Source organism: Bos javanicus, chromosome 7 (genome assembly GCF_032452875.1).
Source record: "Bos javanicus breed banteng chromosome 7, ARS-OSU_banteng_1.0, whole genome shotgun sequence".
NCBI classification, from domain to species: Eukaryota; Metazoa; Chordata; class Mammalia; order Artiodactyla; family Bovidae; genus Bos; species Bos javanicus.
Window position 1 is genome coordinate 27120913 of NC_083874.1, and position 12531 is coordinate 27133443.

A 12531-nucleotide genomic window follows, 5' to 3' on the forward strand; every position below is an offset into this window, starting at 1 on the left:
AAAAACACAGTCTACAGATTATTAACATTAATAAGATTTAGCAAGAATGTGGAACATAAGATCCATTTAGAAATTCAATTATATTTCTGTACAACATCAACAAAATAAAATGCAATTAAAATTTCCAAAAACAACAAAGGTGTAAAGTACCTAGGAATAAGTCTAACAAATGATGTGCAAGACTTCTGTGAAGAATTCTCTAAAACTTTATCAAAGGATATTAAAGATGTAATAAATGGAGGCCCCATCATGTATATGAGTAGATATATTGAACACCATAAAATGTCACATTTTCTCAAATTGAGCAATAGATTTTCTGCAATTTCAACTTTTAAAATAAATCTTTACTTGACAAGCCACATTCTAAAATTTAAATGGAAGAGCAAAGGGTCAAAAGTAGCAAATCACTTCTGAAGTAGGTAAGAAGTCTTGTCTTATCAGATAAAAAACTTTCCTTGTAAGTGACAGTAATGAAGACAGCAACGTGTGATAGAGCTGCATTGCAGATTAATGGGGAAGGAAAGACTGTTCGATAAATAAGGTGGGAGGATTCATTATCCATATAAATGATTAGATGATTCCTTAATTCACAGCAGTAACAAAAATAATTCCAAATACATGTGCTGTACTGTGCTTAGTGGCTTAGTCATGTCCAACTCTTTGTGACCCCCTGGACTGTGGCCTGCCAGGCTCCTCTGTCCATAGAGGAGCAGGAATACTCCAGGCAGGAATACTGGAGTGGATTGCCATGTTCTGCTCCAGGGGATCTTCCTAACCCAGGGATCAAACCCAGGTCTCCTGCCTTGCAGATGGATTCTTTATGGTCTAAGCCACCGGGGAAGAATTCATTATCCCTATAAATGATTAGATGATGCCTTAATTCACACCAGAAACAAAAATATATTCCAAATACATAAAGGATCCTAGTTTGAAAGAAAACATATTTTTAGAGGAAAATACACAAGCACATTCTTATAACCTCAGAGTGGAAGGAGTTCTTAAATTACAGAAAGTGCAAATTATTAAGAAAATGAGATATTGCCTTACAACCAGTCAGAATAGCTATTATCAAAAAGACAACAAATAACCAGCATTGGTGAGGCTATGGAAAAAAGGGAAACTTCATGCACTGTTGGTGGGAATGTAAATTGGTACAGCCACTATGAAAAACTGTATGGAGGTACTTCACAAACTTAAAAATAGAACTATCATACAATTCAGTATTTTTACTCCTGGGTATTAATACAAAGAAAATAAAAACACTAATTCAAATAGATGTATGCACTTCAGTGTTCATAGCAGTATTATTTATAAAAGTCAAGATATGGAAGCAACCTAAGTGTCCATCAACAGAAGAATGGATAAATGTTTGGTGTATATATACAATAGAATATTACTCATATACTATAAAAAGATTGAAATTTTGTCATCAACAGGAATGGACCTGCAGGACATTATTTTTAGTGAAATAAATCAAATAAGTCAGAGAAAGAGAATGTATGATTTCACTTATATGTGAAATCTAAGAAATAAATGAAAAAAATATAACAAAACAGTAATAGACTCACAGATATAGAAAACAAACCAGTGATTACCAGAGAGGAGAGTGGTAGGGTCAGGGACAAAATAGGTCAAGGTGATTAAAAGGTACAAGCTACTAGGTATAAAATAAATAATTGACAAGGATGTAATGTTTAGCACAGGGAATATAGTAAATATTTTATAGTAACTTTGTATGGAGTACAGTCTATAAAAGTATTGAATTACCATGTTGTACACCTGAAATGTTGTAAGTCAACTATACCTCAATTAAAAAAAAGCAAACTAATAAGTTAAAAATAAGAGCTCAGACATAATAGGCAACTTGAACAGACAAGTCATATGTTGGAATAAAACATTTGCAACATACAAAGCTAACAAAAGATCAGTATTGGGAGTATTTCAAAAGCTATCTAAAAATAAGGAAAAACTAGTAATCTCTCTCCATTTCTGCTTCCCCAAAGGGTCATAAATTCATAAACAGTAATTTAAAAGACGAGGAAATGAAAATGACCAATAAACATACTGAAAAGATGCTTCTCTTGTCTTAATAAGAGACATGCACATTAAAACCGTTTATTTTGAAATGCCATTTCACACCCTCCAGATTAGAAAAAAATGAAAATTTAGATAATGGCAATGTTGATGAAGCAGAATAACTGCTGGTAGTAGCATCAATGACACAGTACTTTGAAATGGAATTTGACATAATGAGTAAAGTTAATCATGTCCATAAAATGCCCCACTGTTCCTCTCCTAGGTAGGAACCTTGGAGACACTCTTGCACAACACGACGGACACCTGGGCAAGATGGAGCATTGCTTGAATGAGCAACAAACAGGAAATATCCAGAGAAGGGCAAAAGGGAACATCACATCATGATACTCCCCTAAATCTTCTAGTGGTGTCCCACATCAATTAGAGTAGAATTTTAAACTCCTTATCCTCTGCTTGTCTATCTGATTTCATCAGGTGCCCATTGTGGTTCCTCAGGACACATGTCTTCTCCACTTCAGAGCAACTTGCTCCTTTCCAGTAATTTTGTGCTTGGCTTTTTCATCCTCAAAGTCAGCCTAAATATCACTCAGAGAGTCCTTGACTAGCCACTTCATCTAAAGTAGTTTTTCCCATCTTATTCTCCATCTCTGCCTTGTAATTGTTTCCTATAATAATACATTAATATTTAAATTATGCATGTATATATGCATTAATTCATAGGTTTTTTTTTTTTTTTTTGCCTATGTTCAATGTTAAACTCATAACTTTCATGAGGACAGGGACTAGGTCTATCTTGCTTTTGATTGGACTTGCTATGTCTTCCACATAGCCTGGCATATAATACTTAGTCAATAAATCTTTGTTGAACTGAATGATTGAATGAAAAAACTGCATAAATTCTATGTGTCTGTTTGAGTAGTTTGTTGATCTGAGGGTACATTTGATTAGCTTTAGTTCATGGGAAAGATAATGGGATAATACAACAGCCACATAAATTCCCAACATTTATTTAGAAGGTAAAGGAAAGTGTTTATCTTTTTTGATTCTTTTTTAAATTGAAGTATAGTTAATCTTCAAGGTTGTGTCAGTTTCAGGTGTACAGCAAAGTGATTCTGTTATATGTATACGTATATTTTTTTCAGATTCTTTTTCCTTATAGGTTACTACAAGATTTTGAGTATAGATCCCTGTGCTCTACAGTAGGTCCTTGTTGGTTTCTATCTGATTTTTGACCTCAAATAATTAACCAACACATGACTGAGTGCTTCAAAAAATTATTTTAAAAGATTTTATACACAATATGTTAAGTAGATCTTTCAACTAGACTAAAATTCTAGAGCCAAAATATTCGGAGGTATGAATAATGTTTTAAGATAGGTTCCAATACACATAAAAAAACCCTTACATATACTAATATATAGATTTAATTTTGAATATTCAAAGATGCAGGTAAAATAGGCCTGGGCTCTTTTAAAAATGTCTTAAATATGGATTGATTTAGATTTTTATTTTATTAGTATTCCATTTATCTATATTTATTTAAGTCATATGTATTATATTTACTTAAATTATATTTTGCATATTTTATACATTTTAATAGTTTTATACATTTAATTTAATTTTTCCTGTTTAGATCTTGAGCTACAAGAAGAGTTTGCACTACAGTCAATGTAAAAGAAGGATTGGGTAGGCAAAGTAATTAAAGAAACAAATTTCAGGAAAATATGGAAATAATCCAAGAGTTTTACATTTTCAATTAGAATTGTACTCTTACTCAAACAATTATAATGCAAGTAAGGTAGATTTATATTATTGATGGAAAAAAAAATTAAACTAAATAGATGTATTGAGAAACATTTTATGTAAATTCAGGCTCTTGATGTCAAAAACTTTTAAAAAATGAATTTGTCTTCCTAAACTGACAGTCTAATATGTGAATGCTATTAGTGGGATTTCTTTATTTTCTATTTAATTTTTAAAAGCTATAATTTTGAGTACTTTTTTGCATAAATGATTTAAAATGATTAAAAAATAAATCAGACGATTGACTTTCTGGATACGGTGCTATGCAAAAGTGAAGTTCAGATGTGGAGGTTCCTCTTCTACCTTGACTTGATTACTTTACATGGAAGTTACATTAACATTTACATTAGATGGAAAGTAAATTTTAGGTGGTTAGCATGCTGTAATGTATATAGAAGTAGAAATAAAATGTTATAACATGAAACATAATATTATAGACCAACATCACCTCCATTAAAAAATTTACACCAAGGTTGGATGAGTTATAATCTGTAAAAATTTGATTGCATTGTATATCTGAAACTAACATAGTTTTGTAAATCAACTAAACCTCAATTTTTAAAAAGTTGGATGAAAAACTTTTTCTTGTAATGGATTTTTGGTTTCCCCATTGTATAAGTTGCTGGAGAATTATTCTGAGACAAATGAATGAAGAGTAGATAAATGAATTTTCATTAAAAATATAAATTATCAGAGTGGTGTTCATGTAGGTATTAACAATTATAGCTAAAAAAGATATGTTCTGAATCTAGTCAAAGCTGCTATAAATCGTTTTACAGTAAGTAGCAGGACCAGACCACAGCCAGTATTATTTTAACATTTAATTTAGAAAGCTCCAAAGAAGGAAACTGTTTTGATATTTTAATAATTACTGTTCTGATACTTGGGTTTCCTGGTGGCTTAGATGGTAAAGAAGCTGCCTGCAATGCAGGAGACCTGGGTTTGATCCCTGGGTTGGATCCCCTGGAGGGGGGCATAGCAACCCACTCCAGTATTCTTGCCTGGAGAATCCCCATGGACAGAGGAGCCTGGCAGGTTACAGTCCATGGGATCACACAGAGTTGGAAACAACTGAATGACTAAGCACACAGCATATTCTGATACTTATACCATAATTTTGACAGCAAAGGGAGGTTTTTGGTTTAACTGTTTGATTCAATGGACATGAACTTGGGCAACCTCTGGGAGATGGTGAGGGACAGGGAAGCTGGAGTGCTACATTCCACGGGGTCTCAAAGCATTGGACATGACTTGGCGACCAAACAACAACCACCACACCACCACCAACAACAATTTGGTTTCGCTTACTATGAACCTGAGAGTGGGTCAGGAATCAAGTAACCGCATAGCTGGCGAGTTTTCCGGTACGTATTAAATAGTGCTAACAAGTCAACAACGATTATTGTCCCTTCATGGTGATAAGAGTTCTATTTGCTCAACAAATCACATCCTTTGCTAGGTACTCCCTTAAAATCTACCAGCCCAGGGGCCTGGGCTGTGCCCTCTCTTTCTCTTTGGCAGAATCCTCCCTTTGGGGATGAGGAAGGAGCTCTCCAAGCAGTATCTGTTGGGTGGCCGAAGCCATGGGGTCGGAGGCAGGCAGAGAGGATGTACCCACCTGAGAAACACTGAGCCGGGGCTGTCAGGAATGCTGTTCTGGGCCTCTGCACCGGACTTGCCTGGGCTGCCTGGAATCTCAGACCGGAACATTGTATCATTGCCTGATGAGAGCCTTTTCTTCACCATTGTACACTTGTCAATCGCCAACTCAAGAAGTAAACTCAAGGGCTCATTTTTGAAGCTCCCCAATAATGTGAAAATCTCTGAGTTTCAGCTTTGTTCGGTTTCTGCATTGCAGGAAGCTCTTTCTTCACATGACTCCTAATCTAGCTGAGGTGATTTTTTTTTTTTTTTTTTGAAGCCAGTTAATGAGTAACATGTAAGTATAACATGGAGTGGTTTTCATCCTACCCACATTTGCTCTGAAGGAGAAATAAACATGTTTGGCAGACTCAGCTTTCAGTTTACTAATAGGAACACCATATGACTCTGGATTTAGGCAGAAACGTCTATGGAAACTCAAAGACTTAAAAGAACGAGATGCAGAGACAGGCAGTAACGAAACATTAAAAGCAGAAATGTTTTCTTTAACCTCCCGAGTCTGATCAAAAGGGCAGGGAATGCGCTTGACACCTTTACACGTATAGGAAATAACTAGCCCATGTTTGGTAAGACACACAGGAGGCTGTGTGCTGTGGTGCTGAGTCTCTGGGACCTGGAGAGCTCTAGAGTTCTTATGGAAGTGATACGTTCAAAGTTAGGGGAGCTTCAACATTCAGGCTATGTATTTTGCTGTTATAGAAAACTGTACTTGGTATCAAAATGGTGATGACAATAAAGACAAACAAACAAAAAAACACTAGGAGTTAAGGGCTGAGACTCCATTCATTGCATGCTGGCTGTCTAACCACAGGCGATCCCAACCCTGCCAAGGATATCAACAATGTGTCTCTCACAAGATTAGAAGGAAATCATATTGGAGAATATTCTACATATTATCATTATTGTCATTTATAACCCTACTAAAAGTCTGGAAGTGAAAGTGTTAGTTGCTCAGTCCTGTCCGATTCTTTGTAACCCAGTGGACTGTACCCTGCCAGGCTCCTCTGTCCATGGGATTCACTAGGCAAGAATACTGGAATGGGTTGCCAACCTCTTCTCTAGGGGATCTTCCTGATCCAGGGATCAAACCTAGTTTTCCTGCATTGCAGGCAGATTCTTTACCGCCTGAGCCAGCAGGGAAACCCACTAATAGCAGGAGGGAAAATTAATTTACTGTGTGATGATCTTCAGATCGTCAATCACTTAATGTTTCCTCACAAGAAAAACATCAGGTTTTCACCAGTGTTACTAGTGGCAGGGAAGGATTTAGTTCAAAGGAGCTATATTCTCTCTCTTCTGTTCCCCTTGTGATTAGTCAGTGACATTGGAGAATGACTGCCTTAAGTGAAGTGAGCAGATTCTGATAGTGGAAGAGAGCAAAGTTTCCTGGGAAATCAAACCTTTAGCCTTGCTTTTGTTAGCACTTTGCTCTAACCAGCTGATAACCGGTCAGGGGTAGGTTTTTGCATCTCTGTGTGCAGTACTGACTCTAAGCATACTTTTGAAATTATTAGACAAAGTGTATATTTCAGTAGGATTTTACTGGTGCCTACCAAAATGACCAGTTTATCCCAGTTTGTCCAGAATATCCTTAATTTTTAGCATTGAGTGCCCCACATCCCAGGAACCTCTTGGGGTTGGGCAAACCAAAGCAGGTGGTCACCCTGGCTCCAAGTGTTGTCTTGTTACAATTCTGACAGTGCATTGCACCCAGCTTCCCTCCTAATTTTTTTTAATAGTGCAGTATACATGTTTCTCTTTTTCCCTTTATGTTTCCCCTTATGTACCCCTTTTGTGTTGCAGTTATGTTAGAAAGATGTTAGGTAAGGTAATTTATACTAAAGTGGATGGATTCATCAAACCTATCATGACCTAGTGATTATCGTATGAAGTCAGACAGAGGAAGACAAATATGATGCCACTTATATGTGGAATCTAAAAAATGATACAAATGAATTTATTTGCAAAACAGAAATAGACTCACAGACATAGAAAACAAACTGATGGTTACCAAAGGGGACATGTGGGGGAGGGATAAATTTAGAGTTTGGGATTAACAGATACACACTACTATATGTAAAATAAATAGCCAGGACCTATTGTCTAGTACAGGGAACTATATTCAGCATTTCACAATAACCTGTAATAGAAGAATCTATTGATAAAACCTGAATCACTTTGCTGTACAGCTGAAACTAAGGCAACATTGTAAACCAACTATACTTCAATAAAAAAAAATCCATTACCAAACTTCTATCATAGCAGCAACCTATAAGGTAGTTTCTGCTCCTTATAAATAAAAAAGTCTCATCAGCACAGATACTACAACTAATTAAACATAATGTTACTGTTTCCTAGGCTGGTTTGGATTTTAACTGGGGGCAATGCTTAACTCAGGACAAAATGTCTCAAAAGGAAGAAGTCCTAGGGTCAGCAGTCAGTCTTTGGACATATTTTTAAATAGAGAAGATTTCTTAATATTCACTCAATCAACAATATTTTATCAGCAAGTTTCCATGCTAGCTGCAGTGAGTGATAAAAAAATATTTAAAGAAATGGGTCCTTGCTCCAATACGTAGCTAGGAAGAGAAAATATACGTAACTGAAAAGTTAACTAACCAATGAAAGAGGGAGGAAAGCAGTAAATCATAATGCTTTGGAAGCAGAAGGGAATGCGTGGATTCACTACTGCCATCACCTGGTGGTAAGGTTGTTTCATAGAGGCAGCAATGACTAGCCTACGGGAGGCAGCCCCGAAGTAGTGGAAACAGTACTGACTGAGCTCTTACGTAAGATATTGAGTTCATTCCTTATTATAAGAAACTGTGTCAGAGATTTGCTGAAATTCTAGAGCATGGGTCACAAACTCAAATGCCTTCAAGACCCAGAAGATAAGTAAAACCATGACGGGGAGAGGGGCCGTAGAAGTCTGTAGAAAGTGGCAGAAAAGTGGAGCGCTCATGCCCTCCCTAGAACTTGTCAGTGTGAAACCACAGATGCTGGTGGGAGGGGGCAACCTACACTTGTCTGAAGGCAGGATTCAGTCATGGCTTTTCCACTGAATTCCACTTCCTGATATGAGCTACCTATGGTCAGTCTTAAAAATGTTGCTAGTAGAGTTTGAGCAGGATAGGTGTTAGCTCTTCTCTAAATTTTTGGTAGAATTCAGCTGTGAAGCCGTCTGGACCTGGGCTTTTGTTTGCTGGAAGATTTTTGATTACAGTTTCACTTTCTGTGCTTGTGATGGGTCTGTTAAGGTTTTCTATTTCTTCCTGGTCGAGTTTTGGAAAGTTGTACTTTTCTAAGAATTTGTCCATTTCTTCCTCGTTGTCCATTTTATTGGCATATAATTGTTGATAATAGTCTCTTATAATCCTTTGTATTTCTGTGTTGTCTGTTGTGATCTCTCCATTTTCGTTTCTAATTTTATTGATTTGATTTTTCTCCCTTTGTTTCTTGATGAGTCTGGCTAATGGTTTGTCGATTTTATTTATCCTTTCAAAGAACCAGCTTTTGGCTTTGTTGATTTTTGCTATTTGAATCAGTTCTAATGAGGTGGATGAAACTGGAGCCTATTATACAGAGTGAAGTAAGCCAGAAAGAAAAACACCAATACAGTATACTAACGCATATATATGGAATTTAGAAAGATGGTAACGATAACCTGTATACGAGACAGCAAAAGAGACACTGATGTATAGAACAGTCTTATGGACTTTGTGGGAGAGGGAGAGGGTGGGAAGATTTGGGAGAATGGCATTGAAACATGTATAATATCATGTATGAAACGAGATGCCAGTCCAGGTTCGATGCACGATACTGGATGCTTGGGGCTAGTGCACTGGGACGACCCAGAGGGAGGGTATGGGGAGGGAGGAGGGAGGAGGGTTCAGGATGGGGAACACATGTATACCTGTGGTGGATTCATTTTGATATTTGGCAAAACTAATACAATTATGTAAAGTTTAAAAATAAAATAAAATTAATTAAAAAAAATGTTGCTAGTAGTTATGTCTGCACTTTATGTTCAAACAGGAATAAGGTTCTGATAGCACATGACCACTGAAAGAAATATGACTGATTAGTTTCTAAATGGATGGCAGTTGACAGCTGTGCATTAATCTACACCTGCAGACACTCAGCTGCTGCCGTTTGACCCCTTTGGCTGTGTTTAGATGTGGCCTATACTCAAGGCACTTTTAGCCATTGCCACAACTTTCATTTTTATGTGGAAAAATGGAAATAAAGACCAGGTGACAGAGACACTGGCAAAAAAAAAAAAAAGTATGATCTATGATAACAACCAGAATACAATGAAAATAAAGATAGCAGAGACCTTTCATATCTTTCCATGGAAAGGGAGATTAATAAATAAAACTAAACAAGACAAAAACTGCCAACTAGAAGGCAGTTTTAAGTAAGACCACCGAGGACGGAAATACCTCATTTTTCTGATGCTTTCCAGTAAGCCACAGTGCTGTATTTTTATAAACAGAGATTATAAAAGGCAAAGTGGTTGACTGAGGAGGCTTTACGAATAGCTGAGGAAAGGCGAGAAGTGAAAAGCAAGAGAGAAAGGGAAAGAGGTACCCAACTGAATGCAGAGTTCAGAGAATAGGAAAGAGAGATAAGTCCTTCTTCAATGAACAATGCAAAGAAGTAAAAGAAAATAATAGGATGGGAAAGACTGGAGATCTCTTCAATAAAATTGGAGATATCAAGGGAACATTTCATGCAAAGATGGGTGCAATAAAGGACAGAAATGGTAAGGACATAACCAGAGGCAGAAAAGATTAAGAAGAGGTGGTAAGAATACACAGAATTGTACAAAAAAGGTCTTAATGACCCAGGTAACAATAATGGTGTGATCATTCAACTAAAGTCAGACATCATGGAGTGTGAAGTCAAGGGGGTCCTTAGGAAGCATTACTACAAACAAAGCTAGTGGAGATGATTGAATTCCAGCTCAGCTATTTCAAATCCTAAAAGATAATGCTGCACTCAATATGTCAGCAAATTTAGAAAACTCAGCAGTGGCCACAGAACTGGAAAAAGTCAGTTTTTTTCCCCAAAGAATGTTCTAACTACCAGACAATTGTGCTCATTTAGCGTGCTAGGAAGGTTATGCTAAAAATCCTTCAAGCTAGGCTTCAGCAGTATGTGAGCCAAGAACCTGCAGATGTAGAAGCTGGGTTTAGGAAAGGTAGAGGAATCAGAGATCAAATTACCAGTATTCATTGGATCATTGAGAAAGCAAGGGAATTCTAGAAAAACATCTTCTTCTGCTTCATGGACTACATGAAAGTCTGACTGTGTAGTTCACAACAAACTGAGAAAAATTCTTAAAAGGATGCGAGTATCAGACCACCTTACCTGTCTCCTGAGAAACCTGAATGTGGGTTAGAACAATGCAACTGAATGCAACAGAATGTTACATGGAACAACAGACTGGCTCAAAATTGGGAAAGGAGTATGTCAAGACTGTATATTGTCACCCTGTTTATTTAACTTATATGCAGAGTACATCATGTGAAATGCTGGACTGGATGAATTGCAAGTTGGAGTCAAGATTTCTGGGAGAAATAGCAACAACTTCATATATGCAGATGACACCACTCTAGTGGCAGAAAGTGAAGAGGAACTAAAGAATCTCTAGATGAGGGTGTAAGAGGAGAGTGAAAAAGCTGGCTTAAAACTCAACATTCAAAAAATAAAATTATGGCATCCAGTCCCATCAAATTCATGCCAAATAGAAGGGGAAAAGGTAGACACAGTGACAGATTTTATTTTCTTGGGCTCCAAAATCACTGCAGATGGTGACTGCAGCCATGAAATTAAGAGGCGCTTGCTCCTTGTGAGGAAAACTATGACAAATCTAGACAGCATATTAAAAAGCAAAGATCACTTTGATGACAAAGGTTCATATAGTCAAAGCTATGGTTTTTCCAGTTCAGTTCAGTTCATTTGCTTAGTTGTGTCCAACTCTTTGTGACCCCATGGACTGCAGCATGCCAGGCTTCCCTGTCCATCACCAACGCATGGAGCTTACTCAAACTCATGTCCATTGAGTTGATGCCATCCAACCATCTCATCCTCTGTCATCCCCTTCTCCTCCCGCCTTTTTTCCAGTAGTCATGTACAGATGTGAGAGCTGGACCATAAAGAAGGCTGAGTGCTGAAGAATTGATGCTTTCTAATTGTGGTGCTGGAAAAGACTCTTGAGAATCCCTTAGACATGAAGGAGATCAAACCAGTCAATCTTAAAGGAAATTAATCCTGAGTATTCCCTGGAAGGTCTGATGCTGAAACTGAAGCTCCAATATTTTGATCACCTGATATGAAGAGCCAACTCACTGGAAAAGCTTCTGATTGCTAAGAAAGATTAAAGGACAAGGAGAAGAGGGTGGGAGAGGATAAGATGGTTAGATGCATCACTGACTCAATGGACATGAATTTGAGCAAACTCTGGGAGAGTGAAGGACAGGCAAGCCTGGTGTGCTACAGTCCATGGGGTTGCGAAGAGTTGGACATGACTTAGTGATTGAACAACAATAACAACAATCATCTGATAAATTGTGTAGGAGTTACAGTATATTCTGTTTTGTTTGATTTTATACAAATTGGCAATATTAATAATTTCCAGAGAAATATTTATGAACAGTATATGATTTTTAATGTCCTCATAATGGATTTTTTGGGTATTATTATTTTATTTTATTTTTTATTTATTTATTTTTTTTAAATTTTATTTTATTTTTAAACTTTAAATAATTGTATTAGTTTTGCCAAATATCAAAATGAATCTGCCACAGGTATACATGTGTTCCCCATCCTGAACCCTCCTCCCTCCTCCCTCCCCATACCATCCCTCTGGGTCGGCCATACCACCCTGAACGCGCCCGATCTTGTCTGGGTATTATTTTTATTGTGGTTAAATAATGTGGTTCATAATATTTTACCATAAGGTTTATAAGACAAAATACATAAAATATAAAGAAAGTTTAAAAATCACCTATAATCCTCAGTTCC

The 12531-nt window shown here is 36.9% G+C and overlaps 1 protein-coding gene across 2 annotated transcripts in view; it reads right to left on the minus strand.

The window, feature by feature from the left end:
• GRAMD2B (GRAM domain containing 2B) overlaps window positions 1-5723 on the minus strand; it is a 121448-nt gene extending 115725 nt beyond the window's left edge. The window contains exon 1 of one of the 2 annotated variants that reach the window (XM_061422922.1): window positions 5459-5723. In XM_061422922.1, the coding sequence (XP_061278906.1) occupies window positions 5459-5586 (128 nt within the window). In that variant the 5' untranslated portion in view covers window positions 5587-5723. The remainder of the gene's footprint in view (window positions 1-5458) is intronic. The other variant, XM_061422923.1, reaches the window with a different exon arrangement.
• Between the last annotated feature and the right edge of the window lie 6808 nt (window positions 5724-12531).